The 27,337-nt window shown below is 35.5% G+C and overlaps 2 protein-coding genes across 2 annotated transcripts; one reads left to right on the forward strand and one right to left on the reverse strand.

The window, feature by feature from the left end:
- Window positions 1-884: 884 nt before the first annotated feature.
- On the reverse strand, window positions 885-23,605 carry LOC140055665 (uncharacterized). The gene is made up of 38 exons (XM_072101028.1): window positions 23,536-23,605; window positions 22,666-22,832; window positions 17,085-17,215; window positions 16,310-16,436; window positions 15,996-16,124; window positions 15,692-15,787; window positions 14,341-14,477; window positions 14,027-14,231; window positions 13,709-13,820; window positions 13,196-13,350; window positions 12,982-13,104; window positions 12,478-12,635; window positions 11,933-12,083; window positions 11,574-11,708; window positions 11,080-11,240; window positions 10,616-10,922; window positions 10,197-10,307; window positions 9,749-9,946; window positions 9,222-9,394; window positions 8,931-9,132; window positions 8,621-8,821; window positions 8,260-8,440; window positions 7,857-7,990; window positions 7,485-7,769; window positions 6,788-6,912; window positions 6,078-6,216; window positions 5,780-5,965; window positions 5,568-5,683; window positions 4,891-5,068; window positions 4,201-4,445; window positions 3,957-4,079; window positions 3,492-3,669; window positions 3,092-3,367; window positions 2,805-2,964; window positions 2,510-2,673; window positions 1,814-1,981; window positions 1,427-1,697; window positions 885-1,313 (listed from the first exon to the last, which is right to left on the reverse strand). Exons 2-38 carry the CDS (start codon window positions 22,825-22,827, stop codon window positions 1,123-1,125), a joined length of 6,294 nt encoding a protein of 2,097 aa, XP_071957129.1. The 5' UTR covers window positions 22,828-22,832; window positions 23,536-23,605; the 3' UTR covers window positions 885-1,122.
- Window positions 23,606-23,735: 130 nt separating this feature from the next.
- LOC140055666 (uncharacterized) lies at window positions 23,736-26,650 on the forward strand. Its single transcript, XM_072101029.1, has 2 exons — window positions 23,736-24,367; window positions 25,173-26,650. Exons 1-2 carry the CDS (start codon window positions 24,082-24,084, stop codon window positions 25,724-25,726), a joined length of 840 nt encoding a protein of 279 aa, XP_071957130.1. The 5' UTR covers window positions 23,736-24,081; the 3' UTR covers window positions 25,727-26,650.
- The last annotated feature ends 687 nt before the right edge of the window (window positions 26,651-27,337 follow it).

A 27,337-nucleotide genomic window follows, 5' to 3' on the forward strand; every position in this document is an offset into this window, starting at 1 on the left:
GACCAATATAATGTATTTTGAATCAAATATACACTGATAGTGTTTCACGAAAACGTGACACTTTTTTCTGGCTGTTTTCATTTTATGTGCATCTCCATTGAGATTCAGCCACTGATACCCACAGCATTGTCATTTTTTTAGTGCTTATTTTGTATCTCCATTGAGATTCAGCCACTGATACCCACAGCATTGTCATTTTTTTTAGTGCTTATTTTATTTTGTATCTCCATTGAGATTCAGCCACTGATACCCACAGCATTGTCATTTTTTTTAGTGCTTATTTTATTTTGTATCTCCATTGAGATTCAGCCACTGATACCCACAGCATTGTCATTTTTTTTAGTGCTTATTTTATTTTGTATCTCCATTGAGATTCAGCCACTGATACCCACAGCATTGTCATTTTTTTTCAGTGCTTATTTTATTTTGTATCTCCATTGAGATCCAGCCACTGATACCCACAGCATTGTCATTTTTTCAGTGCTTATTTTATTTTGTATCTCCATTGAGATTCAGCCACTGATACCCACAGCATTGTCATTTTTTTTTAGTGCTTATTTTATTTTGTATCTCCATTGAGATTCAGCCACTGATACCCACATCATTGTCATTTTTTTTCAGTGCTTATTTTATTTTGTATCTCCATTGAGATTCAGCCACTGATACCCACAGCATTGTCATTTTTTTTTAGTGCTTATTTTATTTTGTATCTCCATTGAGATTCAGCCACTGATACCCACAGCATTGTCATTTTTTTTAGTGCTTATTTTATTTTGTATCTCCATTGAGATTCAGCCACTGATTCCCACAGCATTATTGAGTACTTTGCATTTGGATATGGCATATGTACAAATGATAAAACAAAGATTGATTAAGACATTTAATAGATTCAGGATTTCACAATACAGGAAGTAGAAATCTATGTGAATGGTGTGTTCTTATACAAAGATGAAAGAAATATATTGTACTAGGTACAGTATTGCATACATGCAAAGCTATCTATAAAAGTCTACACTATATTTATATACAATTTATATTCTGTTACCACATTCAGAATAAGCACAAAAATTGCATGGATACATAATTTCTAAAACTTGAGACTCGATTTTTAAAAACTGTTTTTTATGCCAAGCTAGCTAGCAATGGCTTGTAAATCTCATCTGTGGGTCGAACCACTTTTTTTCCTGGGGTATAGACAACACCTCCTGGACCAGCCAATGAGGTTTCTCCCATTAAGTCTCTATCGACCTCTCTAGCCGCTTGCCGTCCTTCGTTGATAGCATGAACGATTAAGGATTGACCTCGCCGGCAATCTAAAAACAATAAAAAATTTTCAAAGGAAAAAAAAATATTACCGTATAAATAATAGGATTATCCAAGTATTTTATTAATTGTACAAATTATCGGTTGAATATGTGTAACTTACCTCCCGCAGCGTAAACCTTCGGTAAACTTGTTTTATATTTTCCAGTTGGCGTTTCAATATTTGTCCGTGCGTCTTGCTTTATCTCCAACTCATTAATAATGCGATTTTCTGGTCCTAAGAAACCCATAGCCAACAAGACTAGGTCAGCTTTAAATGTCTTCTCAGAGCCAGAGCATTTTTCCATAGTGAATCGGCCGGTTGGCTCGCGCTTCCACGATACTTGCATCGTTTGTATCCCACTAACGTTGCCGTTTCCATCATTAAGAAATTCCTAGGACAAAGAAAGAGGACAAAAAAAGATGAGGTAAATTATATGATGACATTATTTACGAGGGCGTAATCTGATATATACAAACCAACAAAAACTGAACAAGTGTTAATTCTTACCTCACTGAGAATGTTAAAATTGCGCGGATCTTTATTTTGTCTTAGTTTTACTTCTTCATGAGCGTAGTCAACTTTGAAGACTCTAGGCCAAGTTGGCCACGGGTTGTTAGCAGCTCTCGTGGGTGGTGGTTGATCCAAAATTTCAAAAGTAGTAACAGACTTGGCATCCTAGCAAAAAATGTAGTTATTGTTAGAATTATTGATTAATTCATTACTGTAGTTGTAAAGTACACAGTATGTAAAATAATCCTTTTTATTTCAAATAAAAAACCTAAGAACGTAACAAACATCCCATGTCACAGGACCAAACATATGCAGGGCAAAACAAAACAACAAATACAAATCACTTAAAATAACAAGGTAAAAATGAAAAAAAAAAGGCTGTAGGATGTCCTGACAAACTACATCCTAAATATAACTAAACCTAACCCTCTAAATAATCTCTGTCACATAAAGTAAAAAGAAGTTGCTCATGGGATTCGAACCCATACATCAAAATGTAAAGTCCATAGTCTAATCCACTCGACTACACAGACGGTTCGACAGAAAGCATTTGCATTAGCGAATTGTAGTTAGATCAATTCTTACGTCACATCTTATGGATATGACTAATGAATATTCATGTTTATTTTGTGACGTTTCATGAGGGGTCCCCAACTTATGTATGAAAAGAAATATCGCGTCCTGACTGCTTACCAATCTAAGAGATGTCCCAATACAGTCTACACCAGTATCTCCTCCACCAATTACAATGACATCCTTACCCTTCGCATCCACATGATCAATATCATTACCCATTTGTTTTTTCTGCCATCCTTCTAAAAATGTCATAGCCGTATGAATGCCCTCTAGGTGGCGCCCTGTTGAAATATTATGATATTATAATTAATATATTAAACATTTTATATATATTAGACTTGTTGATGTAAAACAATAAATTAAATAAATTAGAGAATAAATTGTATACACAAGCTCAGGGTTGTAAAGTTACCTTTGATGGGCAGGTCTCTAGGTCTGGTTGACCCTATACATAACACCACAGCATCATACTCTTCAGTGAGATCATGGCTTGATATATCATCGCCTATTGTCATGTTTGTTTTGAAAGTTATCCCCTCTGCTGCCATTAAATCAACTCTACGTTGTACCACCTAAAAAAAAAAATTATTATTTATATTGCCCTATAAAATGTAAATTAGTAACATATATTGCCCTGTGAAATGTAAATTAATAACATGAAAAGGCAAAATAGCAAACGACATCGAAACGGTAGAGCACCTTTTTGCTTAGTTTCATAGTCGGTATCCCATACATCAAAAGACCACCAATACGGTCATTGCGCTCGTACACCGTCACAAGATGCCCGGCTTTGTTAAGCTGCGCGGCTGCAGCTAGGCCTGATGGTCCACTGCCTACTACAGCAACCTTCTTGCCAGTGCGATAGGGTGGTGGTTGTGGTGTCATCCATCCTTGTTCAAAGGCATGATCAATAATGGTGCATTCTATGCTCTTGATGGTCACTGCTGGCGAGTGGATGGCTAACACACAAGCAGCCTAGGAATAAAGAAAACAAATTGAATGTTTAAATAGATAAAATACCACATGACAAAAGTATAAACTAATCTATAGTAATTTATTGTTTTAAAATAATAACAAATAAAAAAATTAAAAACTTTACCTCACAAGGTGCTGGGCACGCCCTTCCCGTGAATTCGGGAAAGTTATTGGTTAGTAGTAACTTGTTGAGAGCATCCTTCCATTGACCTTTGAAAACGAGGTCATTCCAAGATGGAATGATATTACCAAGAGGGCAGCCTGCGTGTGACTGACAGAATGGTATCCCACAATCCATACACCTAAAGAAACAACAGTCTTTACATATTTGTTGTTTTGATTGATGAAAATTGTTATGGTTATAAGGCAGAAATACTGGCATATATTTTAAGAAGCTCTATCTACACTATCAAACTTTATGTGACAAAAAAATATGATGTGCCCATATATGGGACATGATGTCATATCACTACTATATTTGGGCATATCATTACAATATTTAGGCACCTCACACTTTTTTGTCAAACTTGTTTGATAGTGTAGACAGAGCTTTAGGCCTACAAACAAAATAAAAGAGCCTAAAATGAACCTTGCAGCCTGCACTTTAATTCCCTTCTTGACTGCTTTGTGGTTGTATATTTCATTCCAGTCATTCAACCTTTGTTCAACGCTGCGATAACTAGACTTTGTTCTGCCATACTTTACAAATCCTCTGTAAAACACAAGATAAGGAAATTAGATTGCCAAAATTAAGATGTAAGTTTCGTTTTTATGGAGTTCAACCTTACAAATTTCAATCAATAGAACAATATTAGATCATATACAAAAGTTACCTCTTTTTGTCTAGAAGCTTCTCAATAATCTGTGACTCTTTTTCAGCATCTGGTACAGCTTCTTCAATATCTAAGATATTTGAATGACCATTCTTATGAGCAATGACTCCATTTGTGGTGGCAATGACTCCATTGGTGGCAATAACTCCATTTGGAGTTTTGTGTGGAGACTTATTTACTTCTTTGACCTCAAGATCTTTAAGTTTCTGTTCTTTTAATGCTCGTCTGTATTCATTAGGAAAGACCTATACATAATTGGGGACAAAATAAAGGGGGACAATTAAAACAGGGCTAGCTTAAAGAACTCAAAACTTAGTAGCTCAGTCTCATGATTTGACACGTCTATTCAGGGGCCATCCTTATTATTATGGAGGTACTTTTCCAAACAAAATGAACAAGGGGAAATATAAATGTTTTAACACTACAGCTGTTACATGTATAAAGAATGATAGTGAGGCAATATGGCGGATAATTCTGTAGAGCACATAATGTATGTAATTTTATCATAAATAAAAGATCTGTTAACATCAAGGTTAATCAATGTCTTGTGAAGTCTTTGACCCTAAAAGAGCAATACATATAATAAACAAACAACAGAAGTGTAGAGATAACGGCTAACTCTTTTTAAGGGGACAGTCTTGGGTCACGAAAGTGTCCCTTTAATGGGAGTTATATTGTATTTAAACTTGCCTTTACAAATGATTTAAGAGTGTTCTTCCAATGGGCAAGTATGCGACTAGCTACTTCACTACCAGTCTGATCCTCAAACTCTTTTATATGTTTGTGTAAGAATGTAACATCAACGTCCTTCACAATTGGTTCTAAAATTACTGAATCCTTATTGCACATTTTGTGGAAAGATCCCATTCTATAAAAGATAAATACTAAATATCACTACAAGTGAGTGCGAGTGGTTAAGATAGTGTAATTGTAATACCTTGCCATATTAACATCGGCAAGGGTTCGAGCCTCACTCGCTCCATGTAATGGTTTAGAATTGAACTTAATTATTTTATGTACACTGGGCGACCTTCAGTCCAAGACTGGTCTCCCAGAGAGCTCAGATATGATCAGTGACTCTGATGTACTAGTACACCAGTACATGGTTCTATTGGTAGAATGAGTCTGCTTCTTGGATAAGGACTGTAAACCATAGGTCCAGTGTACACATCTGGCTCATGTGCACTTTAAAGAACCTTGTACATCTTTCGAGACGAGTAGGGTTACTCCGGTGTACTAGTATACACACAGCCACTGTCACACACAGACACTTATCATACTCATCAAGAGTGCCTTAATTGATTGTCACCCTCTATAAATAAGGTGAAATAAAAAAAAAAGAATAAATAAAAAAAAACATGACTTACTTGTCATACACATAAGCAATACCTCCAGACATACCAGCGGCAAAGTTTCTACCAGTCTGGCCTAAGATTATCACCCTTCCACTTGTCATATACTCACATCCATGGTCACCTACACCCTGTTAAATTAGAAGGCAATGTCAGAAAACCTATTTATATTGTACCAAACACAGGTGAAAAAAAACAGATTTTGGACCACAAAAATGTCTCTTTACCTCGCAAACTGCTATTGCTCCTGAGTTTCTGACACAAAATCTTTCTGCTGTGATTCCACGGAAATAAGCTGTGCCATTGGTGGCGCCGTACAAGCAGACGTTCCCGACAAGAATATTCTCCTCGGATTTGAAATCAGGGCTCATGTCTTTTGGTGGATAGATAGTTACACAACCACCGGACAACCCCTACAAAAGAAACAAGTCATAATGGTTACAGTATATGGAGTATGGAAAGGGCATGAAATAAACCTGAGAAACAGAATTTAGACATAACCTCAATTAATATGATTAAACTTACTTTCCCTACATAGTCATTGGCATCTCCCTCCAATTCAACTTTGACCCCAGCTGCCAAGAATGCACAGAAACTTTGACCTGCATGACCTTTCAACTTTAACTCAATCGAATTATTAGGTAAGCCTTTTTCTCCATATTTTCTAACAAGAAAAGAAATTAGAAGAATTAAATCAAATGAAAATAGTGGCACTATAGTTTGGTGGCTTGCCTTTCATTACCAAAATCAAAGGTTCAAGTCCACAGCACTGGACTTTCCCGATGGTTAAAAACAGCAACATTTATACAAGAGTCAAAACAAAACTAGTTTACAACATCCTGTTATTGATGTGTTTGCGGTTGGGTGTGACGAAAATAAAACCTGTAAAATCCCACTGTACATATTATGGAGCTTTTGATTTGCGATGGCCTTCGACCTAGGAACTGGTTACGTCATGTTAATTTATTGTGCGTATACAGATACTGTTATGTGGTTCCATACTCGATTCCTCAAGTTCTGTCTACACTATCTAGTTTGACCAATAAAGTGTGATGTGCCCAAATATGGTAGTGATATGACATCATAATGTCCATATATGGACTCATCACTTTTTTTTTTTGATAGTGTAGACAGAGCTTAAGTCCAGATGATGGTACAATATTATTTGTAGATCATAGGTTAACATCAATTCATTTCTCATTGAATTAATAAACAGAAAAAATGAATAAACATACTTTGATATTAGATAACTTAGTGTGGTACCAAATGTCCTGTCTTGATTGGTTATAGCCAGTGACATCTGCAGGTTATTAGACTTGCCATCTATTACGTCTTGAGAAGCTTTTATTAACTCATTATCCTGTTAAAACCAATATAAAATGAACAATTATTTATTTTAGGCAATGTGGCTTAGGATTACCAATAGTAAATTAATCACTGTCCTATCAGATAAGTGGTAATCCCTTCTGATATAGAAACTATTTGTGAACTCGTCTCGAATGATGAACTGGGTTCTTTAAAGTGCACACAGGTTATAACTGTGTACACTGGACCTATACAATTATGTATAGCTATTACATCATTTAAACAGGAACTCTACTAAATTGTTTGGATTCACAACCGTAACTTCTTGTTGGCTAGAGTAGAATAACATTAGACCAGAATACATATATATATAATATATGCACTTGCACTGATGAAGGGCTAGTGTTGCCCAAAAGCTCTGATAATTTTTCTGGCTGTTTTACTTTATCGTTTTGATTTAGCTTTTCGCTTTTTTTTTGTACCAGTATGTATTTTTTCAGTAATTTGCCTTTGGATTTATATAATAATATAAGGTAACTAACTGAGATTCACACAACATTTTACCTCACAATAGTGGAGGCACAAGCTGTTGTCAATGTATGACAGAAACAATAGCATATAACTTACCAATCTTTTCTGTAGACTGAAATCCTGTGCTACACACCCACCCACAATAGAAACTCCTGCTCGCATATCCTTGGCGTTCTTTAATATTCCATCAAATTCCAACAGTTTCGCTTTTGAGTTGATTGGTCTGCTAGACACTTTTAGCATATCTGATCGACCAATCATATCTTGGAAGGAATAAAAACCCATTTTGGCCATATATTGCCGAATTTCTTCAGCAACCATAAATAGGTAATTAATGACGTGTTCTGGCGCTCCTTTGAATTTCTTTCGCAACTCAGGATCCTGTAAAATAATATTAAAAATATTATATTTCAAATACTAAAAGTTATGTTTCACTCCTTTTAGTTTAATATCTCATAAAAAGCTCACCTGTGTTGCTACGCCAACAGGACAGGTGTTAAGATGACACTTTCTCATCATTGTGCAGCCAAGCGTGATGAGAGGCGCAGTGGAAAATGCAAACTCGTCTGCACCAAGAAGAGCACCAATAACAACATCACGTCCTGTAATTTGAATAAAGGGACAGATTAATAACAATTTAAAGAACCTAGTACATCTTTCAAGACGAGTAGGGGGTTACTCCGGTGTATTAGTACATCACAGCCACTGATCACCAAATGGGCCCTCTGGGAGACTAGTCTTTGACTGAAGAGGTCGCCCAGTATAAAAAAAAAAAAATAAATATAAAAAATAAACATAATTCATGCTTTTATATATTGATGATTTCAAAATAGTACGATGCAATGTCTAATTCCTAAATATTTTATCTTACCTGTTCTCAATTGACCATCAGTCTGCACAACCACTCTGGAACGGAGGTTGTTGAGGACAAGAGTTTGGTGGGTTTCAGCTAGGCCTAGCTCCCAGGGTAGGCCAGCGTGCTTGATTCCTGTCCATGTACTTGCCCCAGTGCCTCCATCGTGACCAGAGATTGTGATGTGCTCAGCTTTGCCCTAAAGTATATTATATAGTATAAAAAATTATTGAATTGGACAAATTAAAACCTCTGTAGCATATCTAATTTATTTGTACTGATACTACTTGAAAATACTATCTATACCAGCAATATCAAAACGACCGCAAATGGTAAATATATTACTTTGAAGTTGACCCACAGAAAAATGTCAGCCTACCTTAGCAACACCAGCAGCTACAATGCCAACTCCGACCTCTGACACTAGCTTGACACTGATCCTAGCATCTGGGTTTGAGCATTTCAGGTCATATATCACCTGGGCTAGATCCTCAATGGAGTAGATGTCATGATGAGGTGGTGGAGAGATTAAGCCCACCCCCGGGACAGAGTGACGGGTCTCTGCTATTTGTTCAGTTACCTACAAATTAAACAAGTATTAACAGTAAAAGATAATTAGCTGAAACAGAAATTCTTTTTAATTTGAACATTTAAAATAGGTCATACAGTGATTAAATCAGATCACATACCTTGTAGGCTGGTAGCTCACCCCCTTCACCTGGCTTAGCCCCCTGAGCCATCTTAATTTGGAGATCATCTGAATTGGCTAGGTATGCACTTGTGACACCAAATCGGCCAGAGGCTATCTGTTTGATTGCTGAACGAATATCTTTATCTTTGTAACGATTCTCATTCTCTCCTCCTTCGCCGGTATTACTTTTCCCACCGATTCTGGAATTGAAACCAAAAAACGTCACAATCAATGGTCGAGTTATTAAAAACGCAATTATACCAACTCAGGCTTATAAAAAATAGCAAACCTGTTCATAGCAACAGCAAGTGTTTGGTGAGTTTCTAGGGAGAGACTTCCAAAGCTCATGGCGCCAGTTGCAAATCTCTTCACAATACTGGATGCCTCTTCTATCAATGATAAGTCTAATGGTTCGTCTGCTTCAACGATTTCAAGTTGACCACGCAGAGTGCAAGCTTTGATCTATAAAATTGTACAATAGGTAATTAGATTACTTTTAAAAATAATAATAATAACAGTAAAGCATTTATAATGCGCCACGTCATGTCAGCAGCGATTTCCCATAAGAGCAGTACATACATGTATAAATCCATTATAAAGCTCTGTCTACACTATCAAACTAGTTTTACAAATAAATATGGTAGTGATATACACAAATATGGTAGTGATATGACATCATCATGTTCATATATGGGAACATCACTTTTTTTTGTCACATAAAGTTTAATAATGTAGAAAGAGCTTTATAATGGATTTATAAATAGCGCCTTTCAGATGAATAATTATATGCAATTAAAATCAATATAATTAACTTACTGATTCAAATTGAGATTCGCTAAACTTATCGTAAGCCGATTGACTCTTATTGCGAGCAGCATCCTGTAGATTAGCAATGCTGACTGGATCGTTGACATGTTTCTCACCTCCTTGACGCCAATGGTATATTCCAGTGTCCAGGATGTTCCCACCATCGCATTCTCTATCGGAGTAGGCTAAGGCATGCCTTTGAAGAGTCTGAAAGTTTTATGACATTTTAACAATTTACATGAGGGGTAGCTGACTCATTTGAGTAGCAGCGATGTATTTTGCTGAAGCTGCTCCTGCCCAGCATTTTTTCATCTCTTTTTAAAAATATTTTTTTATATATATTTATATTGTATTGATTTTATGCTGGTCAAATAAATAAACGAAAACAAATATTTCTTACAGTTTTTTAAAAGTTTATAATAAAAGTGTATAATAGGCAAAATTAATGTGTTTTTACCTCTTCAGCTAAAACATCAAATGTTACGCCACCAATCCTAGAAGCAGATCCTGTGAAACACTTGTCGACTACATCTTGTCCAAGACCAAGAGCTTCAAAGATTTGAGCCCCCTAGATAAAATATATTGTCTTTAGGTCTTGAATCAATTCCTATGTTACTTGATAACTGATGCCTTAAACCATAAAGCTCTGTCTACACTATCAAACTTAATGTGACAAAAAAATGTGATGTGCCCATATGTGGACACGATGATGTCATGTCACTAACATACTTAAGCATATCACTACCATATTTGGGCACAACACACATTGTTTTGTCAAACTAGTTTGATAGTGTAGACAGAGCTTAACAGTAGAATCTATTTTATCATAGGTGTGTTTAACCAAACTGGGCACTAGGGCGAGTATACAACAAATACCTTGTAGCTTTGAAGAGTTGAAATCCCCATCTTTGCCATTACTTTCCGGATCCCGTAGGTAGTGGCAGCTGAGAACTGCTTGAAAATCTGTTCATCTGTGGGTGCTGGGTCAAGTAGTCCTTCGTTCCGCAGCATCATAACACTTTCGTAGATCAGGTAAGGGCATATAGCATCTGCCCCATACCCTAATAACAAACACATGTGGTGGATCTCTCTTGTTTCACCGGATTCAATGATCAGACCAACTTTCATGCGTTGTCTTGTCTTGATCAGATGGTGATGTACAGCTCCTAAAGCCAGCATAGAGCTACAAAGAATGAAGTAGAATATAAACCTGCTGTGAGCTGAAGTAAATTACTATTTCACCCTCTGGTTCTAAATCAGCTTTTAAATTTACATCGATTTATTTATAGGGAGTGAGGTGAGAAGGAACAATTATTTGTTTTAAGAAATAAACTGAATACCTGACATGAACTCTTTCCTTGCCTGCTTTCCTATCAGACAACACAAGTAAAGTGTAGTCTTCATTAACAGCTTCTGATGCATTGCTACAGATTCGATCCAAGGCTGGCACTAGTCCATCACAACCATCAATTACTGGATATGTCATATCAATGGTCTTTGTCTGTTAGAAAAACAATACAAGGGAGCTATAAAGAAGCTTTTCATTGTGGATGAAAGGTGATGGGTGGAAAACGTTTACTGAATGAAATCTATAGCTCTGTCTACACTATCAACCTTTATGCAACAAGAGAATGTGATGTGCCCATATATGGACATGATAATGTAATATCACTACAATATTTGGCCATATCACTACCATATTTTAAAAATTACGGATGGCTCAACTATTTAATAATAATTAATTTGGACATATCACACATTGGTTTTCAAACTAGAGCTCAATCTGGGTTATCTTGTCTGCCACCACATAGTACAACTACATTCATATGCCTACCTTCCATCCTTTATGGCTGATTGATTTGAGAACATGAAGGTCTTGTAGAGAAATGACTGGCTTTGGGAGGTACAATCGTCTACACTGCAAAGAACATGGCTCTAAGATGTTTGCTTCTGGTCCAATAGCACATTCCTACAATAAAAGAATAAAGGTGGATTTTAATGGAATAAAAGAATTTAAGCTTTGTCTACACTATCAAACTATTTTGAGCAAAAAAAGTGATGTGCCCAAATATGGTACTGATATGACATCATCATGTCAATATATGGACACATCACATATTTTTGTCACATAGCGTTTGATAGTGTAGACAGAGCTTTAGAGTTATAAAATGTGATAAAATTCAATGAACTTACCAGTGACATAACAATAGACTCTCTGATTGGGTCAATGGGTGGGTTGGTAACCTGTGCAAATAGCTGCTTAAAATACTCAAACACCAGAGGGTTACGTTGAGACAGGCAAGCAAGGGGTGCATCATTGCCCATTGATCCTAGTGGTTCCTTCCTGAAAATATAAAAATATCATAGTTATAAACTTCTTCTTTTCTTATATATTTAGGCAAATTGCCAAGGATAATCATAAGCGAATTCATTCACTATCCTTCTTAAAGGTGGCAATCCTGTTCACAAGACAAACATATACACAAGATGTTCTACATAAACAAAGTCTTATTTGAGCAAATCACACCCAAGTATTTGGGAGTGGAGTTATAAATTGTCATTAGAAAAAATCATGACACTGACAGGACTTGAACCCAGGACCCTTAGATTGGTAGCAAAGCATCATAACAACCAAGCCACAACTTCACTCATGATTCAAAATCAATTTTCTCACTATTCCACTGGATTCTGTAAAAATAACCAAAAAATGGGGCTTATTAAACATAACAACGACTTACTTGTTGATAAACATAGGAACAACTAGCATATGTATCTGTTCTACTGTGTAGCCAAACAAAGGTAGTCGGTGGTCAGTGGTCACTGATTTGGTCAAGAGGCTTGAATCTGCTTGGAATTTATGATCATTGGCTTTATAGAGGTCTTCCATAGTGATTACCTGATAAAAAAGAAACATTCTAAATATTATTTTCTTATAAACAATTGTCAAAATTAGGAAGATAAGATGGTATGGCCACATTACAAAATCTATCATGCAAAGAACTGTACCAGGTTGGAGGAAGCGAGAAAGACCCACGCAACACTGGAAAAACAACATCAAAGAATGTAAAAAGCTGACTCATAATAAGACACTGGGGATGGCGGAGGACCACATGGAGGAGAGTTAAATCATCTACTGTGCCCCGACAGCCCTTAAACGGCTAAGTTCAAATCTCAAACAAGGTATTCAAAATGTTTAACCTCTAACTAAAGCACAATATACGTTGTTTTAAATGTACACACACCTCTTTTTGTAGCCAAGAGCTTACTGGTCTAGACTCTGATATAGTTTTCTTTAGCTCTTCGTCTTGAGTGAATTCAGCTAAACATGTATCAACTAGCAACATACGTCCAGGTTTCAAACGACCCTAAAAACAAAAAAATTCTATAAAAACTAGTAGTTGATTTTAAAAAGGCAGCTGGAATCTCATTTTAAAATTTAAAATCAAGGTTAATTACCTTCTGTGATATTTCTTCATGAGGTATATCGATGACGCCGACTTCGCTACTCATGTACATAACACCAGACTTTGTGAGGTAATATCGTGATGGTCTTAGGCCGTTACGATCCAAGATGGCGCCAACATAACGGCCATCAGAGAAGGTAAACAAGGCTAAACAATAAAAGTTAAATTATATCATTTTTCAAAAAAACTTTTACAGCACTCAAGTTATTTTAAATTAATATACATGAATTCAATCTTTATATTGATAGAGTTTTGTATTTTAAAAACAACCTAAAAAAAAGAAAAATGTTTTCATCTGGTTTTTATATTAACTATCTGTATATAATTTTTACGTTAAACAATTCATGAATACGTACGTGTTGTAAACAAGTTGAAACGTTGCAGACTTACGTATTCATGAATGGTTTAACGTAAAGAATACTGATAACCTAATTTCATTCTATATTTTAAATATTTGTTGATTATACAGCAGAACTTTTATAGGAGATTTTTTATTTTTGTTTACCTGGTCCATCCCAGGGTTCCATAGAGAAAGAGGCCCATCGGTAGAAATCTTTCTTGTGTTTAGGCATCAACTGGTCCTGCTGCCAGGCCTCTGGGACCATTGTCATCACAGCCTACAAAACAATACATTTTACGATACTTTATGACAACAAGTTAGTGTATTACTAAACATTAGTGGGCATTGAACATTCAGTAGAGGTGAAATCATTTGTTTTTTATGCAAAATGCATGGCATTATTTGTTTTATCCAAGTAAGTATTCCTAAAAAAACTTTACAGCACAGTGATTCAGGAGGAAATTTTAGTTAGGTACTACCTACCTCTGGTAGTGTTCGGCAACCAGCCATGATAAGAAACTCGAGTACATTATCAAACTGGCCTGAGTCTGACTGTCCCTCTTCAACTACAGGATACAATGACTTGAGATCCTCACCAAACAACGAACTGCTCATGACGCCCTCACGAGCCTTCATCAGGTTTACATTGCCACGTAGAGTGTTGATCTCGCCATTGTGTGCTAAATACCTGAACAAAATTGTAAGTAGTAGTTATCTTTAAAAACAAGTTTTCCAGTTCACAACATCGCAATTAGAGTTTAAATAAAATCCAGTTATCTACAAATTTGAAAGCTTACCTCTGTGGGTGAGCTCGGCTCCAACTTGGGAAAGTATTGGTAGAGAATCTGTTGTGAACGAGGGCGAAATGGGTCACAAAATCATCATTTGACAAATCTTTGTAGTAACCAAACAGCTGAGATGTGGTCAACTGACCCTGCAAGAGAATAATCAAATAATATAAATAATAAATGGTTATATTTATGTACAAATTGTGTAATTTATGTTAATTTAATGATTTTTCATTTTCGAATGTAAAGTAAAATGTTTCTTGTGATATTCAAAATATTTAACCTTTGACCTTGTGAAATCAATTTTAAATTCTAAAATTAATAAATATGACATCATTTTATAATCCAATATTTGCTCACTGCAATATTAATGAAATATCAATAACTTTGTTTGCGCATTTAATAATTAGAAGTTACGTCACAAGGTTGCATTGCTCTTTTAACCTAAAGACTATTCATAAAATAAACATACTAATTTAAAATATTCAATCAAGCATATTCAATGAAAGCCCATCAGCCTTTATTAGAAAAGTTCACATTCATTTTGATTCGCTGTAACTGTATTTTGTCTTTGTGTCTTTTATGTGTAAACTGACTTTGGGGTTGGGTCAACCGGCTCAGCTATAGTGATTAAGTTCACTTAGGTTGACCCTGGTCTCCCCAATTTCATTTTTTGTTGTTGTTATGTATATATTGAAACAGACTGAATACATAATGAAATGAAAGGCCATCTTTAAATATTTAATCAATTTAAATCAATAACACTAATAGATATAGGATTCTTCTTTAATTACTTTTTAATTACGCTGAATTTTAATTATAAAGAAAGATGAGAAATTAATCCAATCAATCACAAGTTTTCAATTAAAGACGCAATCTCAAACGCAAGTTTCTAATTTTAGCGTTACTTAATGGATTCGTGGCCACGGCTCACTGACTGCTAGCTTAAATGCCGTGTACGAAGGTATGTTAATCTGGAACCGAACGTCATAAGAAGAAATTGACAGACGAAAGCTCAATAATGTACTTAGATTTGACGTCATGGAGTACAAATTTTAATTCAAGGTAACGCAATGAGGATTACTGTACACACAAAATACCAATGCTGATAAGTTCAAAATAGTTGTTGTAGATAATTTAACCTTTTGTTCAAAGAAAAGAAATTTACTTCAAATTAAAATACTCAATATAAAAACTTAAACTTGCACAGGAATAATATGATTATATTTAAGTTTAATAAAAAAAATATATATACAAAAATAAATATATAAATATAGTAAATTTTACCAAAATTATAATATGATGAACTTTTCTGGAATTATAATAAATCTTGATTTTAATATGATAAAAATACTCTTACCTTATATACAATGGTGTCTAATGACAGTGTACAGATATAGAAAGTTGGGCCTTGCTTCGGAATATAATGTGTGGCTCTTTTACGCAAAATAAAAATCTGTTAGAAGAAAAAATAATCACATTTTTAATGACATATCATAATGTATACCACATATCATCTGGGAACATGTCATTTAGCCACCCATTTCAACCCTTAATAGGGTTCTATTGTGTTTTATCAAACAAATTTTTGTGCCAACACAATAACTATTTGAATTTTACTGGTTTCTTATTTGATTACATTTTGTTATTAATAAAATACTCACCTGGCGTCGAAAGACATCTTCTTTAAGGTCACATGATGTGACAAAAACTTGTCGTATAAAAGGTTTATTTTTGCGGGCAATGTCACCAATTAGTGATTCATCACAAGGTAATTGACGCCAACACAGAACCTATATGAATAATTTATATACCTTAAAATTATATCTTATATATGAATACAAGTTATGAGTAGATTTTTTTAAAAGGTTGTGCATAGCATATTGACCATACTGTACCATACAACCATATTTGTGCATATTATCACTACCATATTTGGGCACAAAGCAAAGCTTGAAACAGCATTTAATTTTTCTACCTTCAGTTTGTATTCATTAGCAAGATCTTCAAATATCTTCTGCGCAACTTGGCTTGTTCCTTCCTCCATAAACACAACGCCAGTTGCATACTGACCAATGTCGGGTAAATTTAAACCATGAGTTGATCTAAAAGATAATATTAGTAAGAGGCTTAACGATAAATACACACTCAGCCTGTTGTATGTAATGACTCATGGCAGCCAAATAAAAGTGCATTATATTAATAAAATAATATTAAAGCTAAACTGGGACACAATTCCCTGAAAAAAAAAATGTATACGTCCCATCGAAAGGATGGTACTGATGATAGTACAACATTTAAAAAAACATGATAGCACTAGAGTAGCATGCTAGATCACATGACAGATGGTATAAACCAGTCAAAACTGGTAAGGTTGTAGACACAGCTCACAACAACTGTTAGAATTACTGCAATAAGGGCATGTGGCGCTGTGTGTTGGATGTTGGATTACTGATCGTGCGATCGTTTTTCGAATCCAAGTCTCGCCGCATTGCTTGTATCCTAAAGCACTGTCTACACTATCAAACTTTATGTGACAAAAAAAATGTGATGACATATCACTACCATAAATGGGTACCCGGTTAGATCAAGACACAACTTTGCGCTGATTACTATCTGCATTATGGGAGTATGTTTCCATATGTGTTTGATCCAAACAAATTAATGTAAAGCGCCTTTGAGCATGATTATTCATGAAAAGGGCGCTATAGAAATGTGGTAATTATTATTATTATAGTCAATACTAAGCATACTTTAGGTCTTTTTTGTAAAGTTCATGGGGAATTGCGGCTTGGATTCCTGCTCCATCTCCAACGTTTTCATCGGCTCCACATCCTCCTCTGTGGTTCATCCTCGTCAACATCACCTCTGCATCACGCAATACCTGCAAAACAAAAGATGAAACTTTGTTTGAAATCAAAACCTGAAAGCTGTTATTATTAGAAGTAAACACTTAATTTTGTTTCCAAAATATATAATCTTGATCAAACAAGAATTCAATTAAATTATATTACAATTTTATTCTACTGCAATTACCTTTTTTTTAAACTGAAGATATGATTTGAATTTATTTAAAAGTAGTAGTTTATGATGCATTCACTGCAATGTGTTTATAATAAAGAATAAACCACATTTTGTTTACTGCAGATCTAGAATTGTATGGAGTGAGTACAGAACCTGTTTGGGCTTATAGCCTATATTATTCTCACTCCTGATTATTTTTCATTGGTGACTGAATTTTATTATTAATTTCTGTAATATTACAATAAAAATGAATCAATCAGAATGAATGAATTAATTCCTGTTATATTTGATACTTTCAAATAGGTTCACATTCTTGATAATCTGTCATCTCCGAACAAACAATCAAAGAATAAATATTTAAGCGGAAGGAATCTTTCAAAATTTAAGCAAACAAAAAGACAAAACTGGATTATTGACATCTTTAGTGAATCCTATCTTGACAAGATAAAGTAACTATCTTAATCAAATACAGTAACTAAAAAGACAGCAGTTGCGTAATACAGTACTCAAACCATGCACTGTAAATAATAAAATGTATGCGTCTATTTTGGGCATGAGGATAACATGATATTCCTCACGTAATTATTAAAACAACTATTTAAAACAGTTTTGTTTGTTTGGTTTTTATCACAAGTAGAAAGCATGAACAATGAATGACAGCAAAAGCAGCCAATATGACTAAAAGCAGCCAATAGGACTAAAATAAAAGCAGCCAATAGGACTAAAAGCAGCCAATAGGACTAAAATAAAAGCAGCCAATAGGACTAAAAGCAGCCAATAGGACTAAAAGCAGCCAATAGGACTAAAATTAACAGCCAATAGACTAAAATAAAAGCAGCCAATTGGACTAAAAGCAGCCAATAGGACTAAAATTAACAGCCAATAGACTAAAATAAAAGCAGCCAATAGGACTAAAAGCAGCCAATAGGACTAAAATTAACAGCCAATAGACTAAAATAAAAGCAGCCAATTGGACTAAAAGCAGCCAGTAGGACTAAAAGCAGCCAATTAGACTAAAAGCAGCCAATAGGACTAAAAGCAGCCAATTGGACTAAAAGCAGCCAATTGGACTAAAAGCAGCCAATAGGACTAAAAGCAGCCAATAGGACTAAAAGCAGCCAATTGGACTAAAAGCAGCCAATAGGACTAAAAGCAGCCAATAAGACTAAAATTAACAGCCAATAGACTAACTAAAAGCAGCCAATTGGACTAAAAGCAGCCATAGGACTAAAAGCAGCCAATAGGACTAAAAGCAGCCAATAGGACTAAAAGCAGCCAATAGGACTAAAAGCAGCCAATTTGACTAAAGCAGCCAATTAGACTAAAAAAAGCAGCCAATAGGACTAAACGCAGACAATGACTAAAAGCAGCCAATAGGACTAAAAGCAGCCAGTAGGACTAAAAGCAGCCAATAGGACTAATAGCAGCCAATTGGACTAATAGCAGCCAATAGGACTAAAAGCAGCCAATAGGACTAAAAGCAGCCAATAGGACTAAAAGCAGCCAGTAGGACTAAAAGCAGCCAATAGGACTAAAAGCAGCCAATTGGACTAAAAGCAGCCAATAGGACTAAAAGCAGCCAATAGGACTAAAAGCAGCCAATAGGACTAAAAGCAGCCAATAGGACTAAAAGCAGCCAATAGGAATAAAAGCAGCCAGTAGGACTAAAAGCAGCCAATAGGACTAAAAGCAGCTAATAGGAATAAAAGCAGCCAGTAGGACTAAAAGCAGCCAATAGGACTAAAAGCAGTCAGTAGGACTAAAAGCAGCCAATAGGACTAAAAGCAGCCAATAGGACTAAAAGCAACTAATAGGACTAAAAGCAGCCAGTAGGACTAAAAGCAGCCAATAGGACTAAAAGCAGCCAGTAGGACTAAAAGCAACCAATAGGACTAAAAGCAGCCAATAGGACTAAAAGCAGCTAATAGGACTAAAAGCAGCCAGTAGGACTAAAAGCAACCAATAGGACTAAAAGCAGCCAATAGGACTACAAGCAGCTAATAGGACTAAAAGCAGCCAATAGGACTAAAAGCAGCCAGTAGGACTAAAAGCAGCCAATAGGACTAAAAGCAGCCAGTAGGACTAAAAGCAACCAATAGGACTAAAAGCAGCCAATAGGACTACAAGCAGCTAATAGGACTAAAAGCAGCCAATAGGACTAAAAGCAGCTAATAGGACTAAAAGCAGCCAGTAGGACTAAAAGCAACCAATAGGACTAAAAGCAGCCAATTGGACTAAAAGCAGCCAATTGGACTAAAAGCAGCCAATAGGACTAAAAGCAGCCAATAGGACTAAAAGCAGCCAATAGGACTAAAAGCAGCCAATAGGACTAAAAGCAGCCAATAGGACTAAACGCAGACAATGACTAAAAGCAGCTAATAGGACTAAAAGCAGCCAATAGGAATAAAAGCAGCCAGTAGGACTAAAAGCAGCCAATTGGACTAAAAGCAGCCAATAGGAATAAAAGCAGCCAGTAGGACTAAAAACAGCCAATAGGACTAAAAGCAGCCAGTAGGACTAAAAGCAGCCAATAGGACTAAAAGCAGACAATGACTAAAAGCAGCCAATAGGACTAAAAGCAGCCAGTAGGACTAAAAGCAGCCAATTGGACTACAAGCAGCTAATAGGACTAAAAGCAGCCAATTGGACTAAAAGCAGCCAATAGGACTAAAAGCAGCTAATAGGACTAAAAGCAGCCAATTGGACTAAAAGCAGCCAATAGGACTAAAAGCAGCCAATTGGACTAAAAGCAGCCAATTGGACTACAAGCAGCTAATAGGACTAAAAGCAGCCAATTGGACTAAAAGCAGCCAATAGGACTACAAGCAGCTAATAGGACTAAAAGCAGCCAATTGGACTAAAAGCAGCCAATAGGACTAAAAGCAGCCAATTGGACTAAAAGCAGCCAATAGGACTAAAAGCAGCCAATAGGACTAAAAGCAGCCAATAGGACTAAAAGCAGCCAATAGGACTAAAAGCAGCCAATAGGACTAAACGCAGACAATGACTAAAAGCAGCCAATAGGACTAAAAGCAGCCAATAGGACTAAAAGCAGCTAATAGGACTAAAAGCAGCCAATACGAATAAAAGCAGCCAGTAGGACTAAAAGCAGCCAATTGGACTAAAAGCAGCCAATAGGAATAAAAGCAGCCAGTAGGACTAAAAACAGCCAATAGGACTAAAAGCAGCCAGTAGGACTAAAAGCAGCCAATAGGACTAAAAGCAGACAATGACTAAAAGCAGCCAATAGGACTAAAAGCAGCCAGTAGGACTAAAAGCAGCCAATTGGACTAAAAGCAGCCAATAGGACTAAAAGCAGCCAGTAGGACTAAAAGCAGACAATGACTAAAAGCAGCCAATAGGACTAAAAGCAGCCAGTAGGACTAAAAGCAGCCAGTAGGACTAAAAGCAGACAATGACTAAAAGCAGCCAATAGGACTAAAAGCAGCCAGTAGGACTAAAAGCAGCCAATTGGACTAAAAGCAGCCAATAGGACTAAAAGCAGCCAGTAGGACTAAAAGCAGCCAATTGGACTAAAAGCAGCCAATAGGACTAAAAGCAGCCAGTAGGACTAAAAACAGCCAATAGGACTAAAAGCAGCCAAGTGGACTAAAAACAGCCAATAGGACTAAAAGCAGCCAATAGGAATAAAAGCAGCCAGTAGGACTAAAAGCAGCCAATAGGACTAAAAGCAGCCAATAGGAATAAAAGCAGCCAGTAGGACTAAAAGCAGCCAATTGGACTAAAAGCAGCCAATAGGACTAAAAGCAGCCAGTAGGACTAAAAACAGCCAATAGGACTAAAAGCAGCCAATTGGACTAAAAGCAGCCAATAGGACTAAAAGTAGCCAGTAGGACTAAAAACAGCCAATAGGAAAAAGCAGCAAATAGGACTAAAAGCAGCCAATAGGACTAAAAGCAGCCAATAGGACTAAAAGCAGCCAGTAGGACTAAAAGCAGCCAATAGGACTAAACGCAGACAATGACTAAAAGCAGCCAATAGGACTAAAAGCAGCCAATAGGACTAAAAGCAGCCAATAGGACTAAAAGCAGCCAATAGGACTAAAAGCAGCCAATAGGACTAAAAGCAGCCAATAGGACTAAAAGCAGCCAATTGGACTAAAAGCAGCCAGTAGGACTAAAAGCAGCCAATAGGACTAAAAGCAGCCAATTGGACTAAAGCAGCCAATTGGACTAAAAAAAGCAGCCAATAGGACTAAAAGCAGCCAGTAGGACTAAAAGCAGCCAGTAGGACTAAAAGCAGCCAATAGGACTAAAAGCAGCCAATTGGACTAAAAGCAGCCAATAGGACTAAACGCAGACAATGACTAAAAGCAGCCAATAGGACTAAAAGCAGCCAATAGGACTAAAAGCAGCCAATAGGACTAAAAGCAGACAATGACTAAAACTAAAAGCAGCCAATAGGACTAAAAGCAGCCAATAGGACTAAAAGCAGCCAATAGGACTAAAAGCAGCCAATAGGACTAATAAAAACAGCCAATAGTAAACAAGAGGTTTACTGTAGTATCATGAATATAATGCCTGCTATTGCTAATATTAAACTTTTGACATCTGTTCAAACATACACATATGCCCAAATAGTGATTTGACATCATTATGTCCGGGCATATATTTTGTCACATAAAGTTTGATAGTGTAGACAGACTTTTAGGGAATTCAGTATTGATTTGGAAACCTTGACTTTCTAGCACAATTAAGGTTAGTTTAATTGATGTTTAGGAAATCTGATATGCATTCTATTAACAGTTTTAAAAAACAATGCACCTTGATGGTTTGACAGTTGAAGAAAAGATGTTAACCTCCTAAATACTCCCTCACCCTCCCACCCTTCCCACAAACCAATATACCAGTATAACAACCAGTTTATTGGCATTTTCTACCCACATCCATCAGAAATATTAATTAGAGGTGCTCTATAATTAAAGCTGATATTCTTTTTATACTAGGAATACTCTTTAATCATAGACTTAGACATAGGAAATATGAAAATAGTACAAGTAGGGCATGTTTGTTACTAAGGAAGTCCAATAATTCTATTATCCACTGATATACTTACTGGCATTCCAGATGTTAAGACATACGAACAGCTGCAGCCATATGTTAATATCAAATTTATTTATTTATTATTCACTTTTCTTAAATGTAGAGTACTAATAACCAACTCCTTAATAATAATAATGATATAATAAATAATTGATTGATAAAATTGCTGTAACTTATTTTAATTTTATTATATCTGATGGTGTTTAGTCTGCACTAAGAAAAATAAAACAATAAAACTGTATGGTACCTTGTGCGATTTCTCGCCACTAATATTGACAACAAATCCGACACCACATGCATCTTTTTCGTACTCTGGTCTGTAGAGGCCTTGGGCTTGAGGAAGGCCATTCGCCATTAGTTTTGGACTTGATACGTCACTGGTCTCACTGTTACCAGGATCACAATCCATATTTTCTGTAAAGTGTAAGAAACAATTATTCATTCATATACGCCTAGGCCTAGATTAGTTTATATTAACTGACCTAGACTCTTGGGCCTTTTTGAATGATGTCAATGAATGGATGATGAATGGGCCCTCCTTGCTTGACCCTTTTTGACAAAAGAAGGTAGCTCACTGACTCACCTCACAGACTATTATATAGCTACAGATATAGGAGGGGCATATTAGGCTAGATTTCGAATTAATGTCCTAACTTAAACTAGGCTATGCCAGCCTATACCACTACTTCCTAATCTATATAGACTAGATGCTATTTTCGAGGATGTTTTGTGCCTTGATTGAAGAAAGCTGCATACCATGCCTGGTCAGCATGGAGATCAAAGAGCAAATGAACAAAAAGTTACGGCGATTCCATTTACAAACGGGGAAAATAAAATTCATTCAACAAAATATTTCTTCAATTAATTACCTAATAGTTAATCAAATATTCAGTAAATCGTATAGCTGATATATATAAAAATAAAATAAAAATACAAAAGAACATTTTTCATCAATAAGGTAAAACGAAAAAACATTAAACATATTACTTTTACCCCGTCAAATACATAGTTGATTCTACCTCTCTAGGACTGGGTAGGCCAAACAAAACAATAAGTAAACAAATTACAAAAATCGTATAAATAAAATGTGGATTGTTTAAAAATTACATTTTCTTACCGTAGTTTGCTATTAAGCTTTACTGAAACCTCAAATAATATCAGCTACTAGAGAGAGAGCTGCATCACCACACACACACCATACGCTAAAGATCAAAGATAAATACTAAAACACGTGCATTTCCCTCATAATAATAACATTAGAATTTTCACGTCGCGATCACGCTGAACACATGCCTTTTGAAGGGATGTGCAATCAACCAATAACAGCATAGAAAGCCTTATTAGGAAGTTGGATTACCTTTAGAGACGCCAGATGAGGAAAATTGAGCCAATCAATGAGTGGAATTGATCGTGGTAGCAGCATGTTTTTGCTTGGCGCTTAATGAATGAGTACGTGTGTAAAATCATAAGCAATAACATAGCAAGCAGATAGGCCTAGATGCACTTTGTTTTGTTGGCAAAGCTAAAAATATTAGCTAGATACCAATCGTAAACAAACGAAATTACGTGAGTTTTGTAAAAGAACTGAGTTTACATTAATTTAATAATTCAAATATAACTCGACTGCTCCTTATTTTTTTAACCACCAATTCAAGAAGTGAGAATGCCTTTTGATCAAACCGCCGATGAAGGTTGCTTTTCACGGCACGGCGGTGCTACTGCAGAGCTAGAGGATGATGCGAACAACAACCCATATTTGGATGGATGGCGAAATGATGGTGAAAGAGATGATATTTTCGAAAAGACAAGGCATAGTGCATTGCAAATGCCTCTTGAAAAAGGAGGTTTTACGAAATTGATGAAATTGGAAGATAAAGAAAATGATGAGAGCAATTCAATTAATGATTGTGGGCTCATTTGTTTACGAAAGCATGAACTGTCTGTTGAAGGTATGTATATAGTATGGTGCTACATTTAATTTAATAAATAATAGCCTCTTTTATTGAAAATGATGTGCGGCTAGTTTTATTTCAATATAATTAACTTCCCCGTCGTTCATTAAACTGTAGACGGCACATTTAAATTATGTGACGGATATGACACAAAACTGCGGGACAAGCTTTTTCCAAACAAAAACTTTAAAATTTTAGATTTAATGTAGGGCCTATGTAGGCCAGGCCTAGGCCTATAGAGATGTACGTATTTTGATCAATAAAATCGCATGAAATCATGATTAACTAACTTGTTACAATATTTTCAATAACAAAAGTCCTGCTATCAAATATACGGCGATCATAAAATTGAAGATGTACGATCGGGACATGAGGTTTTAGGGGGTTGCCAGAAACATTTTTATAAAAATTAACAATATCAATGTTATTATTTTTGGTTTATGTAATTAATTATATTTACAATAATGTTGATTATAAAATAAGCCAAGAATTTTTTTTTTTTAATGATGAATTTTCAATATCTATCCCACCAAAGTATCGGGACACGATTTTAGACACTTACTGAAGAATGACCCAGCTAGGCTAGGCCCTATTTAATAAATAAAATACAAATTGAATTTTATATTTATTATAATTAATTTAAAATAAAGTAATTACATTTATTAGGTGGCCGTGACTTAATCTTAATTAAATTTATTCTCTTTTGATGATGATGTAAACTAACCTTACAATTAATGTAATAAAAAAATGTAATAACTAGGCCTAGGCCTAATATTAAAACACTTTTTAATTTTGTTTGTAGGTGTACATGTTGATCAGTGTATTTTACCAGGTTTCAAGTACAAAGTTCGAAGGTTAGGGGTCAAGAACAAATACTTATTTGAAGGTCGTGCTCTTCATCTTCTAAGCATTAGCCAAGGATACGGAAAAAGAATCACATTCGAATCCAAAATAAAAAACTTAAACTCAAACTATTTTTGGTCGGACTCCAATGACGACGGTTACGGATTTAGTTTAATCGCTGTCGAGCATGGCGATAAATTTACAATTTGCAACCTGCGGAGGCGTCCTATCGGGCATGCGATCGTGGAAGATGTTGATGAAACGCAAACTGAAATAAACTCTAAAATTGACGGTACAGAGATTACAAAAGAAGTCGGTATAAGGATGCGGTGTCGAGTTCGGTACACTTCCGAACCACACGGTATGATGTCATTACGCAGGGAAGAAACTGTATTCATAAATGGTTTAGCAGTTGTCGCAAAGAGTCGAACAAATTTAAAAGCAGTTACTAAATTAATAAAAAACATTGAATTAATGTCGGTTGGACCATGTTTGTTTGTTAAAGAACAATGAAAGAAACATGTTATCATTAATAATTCGTTTGAAAAACGTATGAATCTAGCTAAGGTGTTAACAATAATATACCAAAAATGAATTATAGTTTACGCACAAATATTTATCCTTGGTACTGTATCTGTATGTCCAGTATATCCTAGGCACATTCTGTAATAAAGTGTGATTGTGACATCTGTATTTTATAATGTGTCCCATGATACTGGCCAGATAATTAATGGAACATGAATTTGGGCAATACAGAAAATCCTTCTATTTTACGCACAAATATTTATCCTTGAGAGATATATAGTTAAAGTTAAGTACATTTAACCTAAAATAATGCATTGTGGTTTTATCTTCAAGTGATAGTATAGTAGTAGATAAAAACTGAAATAACTTCATTCATAAATCCAATTGAAAATTGATTTTTCATGCGTACCCTTTTTTTTCAGGTGAGTAGTGTGCAGAAATGTATTGCTTCCGAATGTTTAGATTGTGTGAAATAAACTGTAAATAATTGAATCTATAAACAAATAAAAATTATAATAATGTAATATAACTTTACATGAATTGGTTTGGTTAGTAGGGTTTTGACTATATAATACTATAGGAATGTTTAAAATTGTATGATATCTAATTATTAATGTAAACACACTTTATTGGAGGGAGAGGATGGTGCTTAGCTTGCCAATATGTTAACGACGTAATTATGCTAAATAAATATCTACAAAATAAATTTAAATGATTTTTTAAACGTTTGGTAATAGTTTTTATAATGGATGTTTAAATTGTACAATGATTAATATTAATCATCATAAAAATGTTGTGGGGTGTGGGGGGAGGAGCGGAGGTATGCGTGTTCAATGGTGCTTAGCTTGCCAAAGTACTCTAATTTAAATTGATTTCAATAGTTTTAAATTGAAGACAATAAAAAGGATATTGTATGTGTATTTATTGTTCCATGTGTTTTTATTTTTAGTAATCTGAAATTTACATACTACTTTATGTGACAAAAAAATGTGATGTGCCCATATATGGTCATATCACTACCATATTGGGGTATATCACTACCATATTTGGGCACATCACACTTTTTTTTGTCGTCAAACTAGTTTGATAGTGTAGACAGAGCTTAATTGGTTGGTTTTAAACGGCATCAAATAAAGGCGTCGACATATCGTCAACACCATATCCCTATACATTTTCGGCTTAAATTATCTCAAGCGGGAAGTGGTACACTAATGCTACCAATGAATCATCAACTGCTCAGTAATGCTAAACCAAAAATAGACAGTTACTGATAAAATGAATTATCAAAAGATTCTATAGGGTGCTTCCATAAACCATGATTTTATGCAAATCTAAAATTGCAGTATTGGCAGTGGCGTAACGCAAAGGCCCAAGGCCTCTGTCTTAGAAACCTTAAGTGGCCCTCTAACAGTGGAGAGACAGGTATTTTTAGCCTTTTTCGACATATTTTAATGCCTTTTTCCTGGACACTGCTCAGGGGCCCTCATAATATGCAGAGCCCCTGGGTTTAGCCAGTGAGCGCTTATAGCTGTTACTCCACTGAGTATTGGACCATGTAAGTAAATAAAAAAAGATACTTCTACAAAACCTTATTTACTA

The sequence above is a fragment of the Antedon mediterranea genome, chromosome 7 (genome assembly GCF_964355755.1).
Source record: "Antedon mediterranea chromosome 7, ecAntMedi1.1, whole genome shotgun sequence".
NCBI lineage: Eukaryota > Metazoa > Echinodermata > Crinoidea > Comatulida > Antedonidae > Antedon > Antedon mediterranea.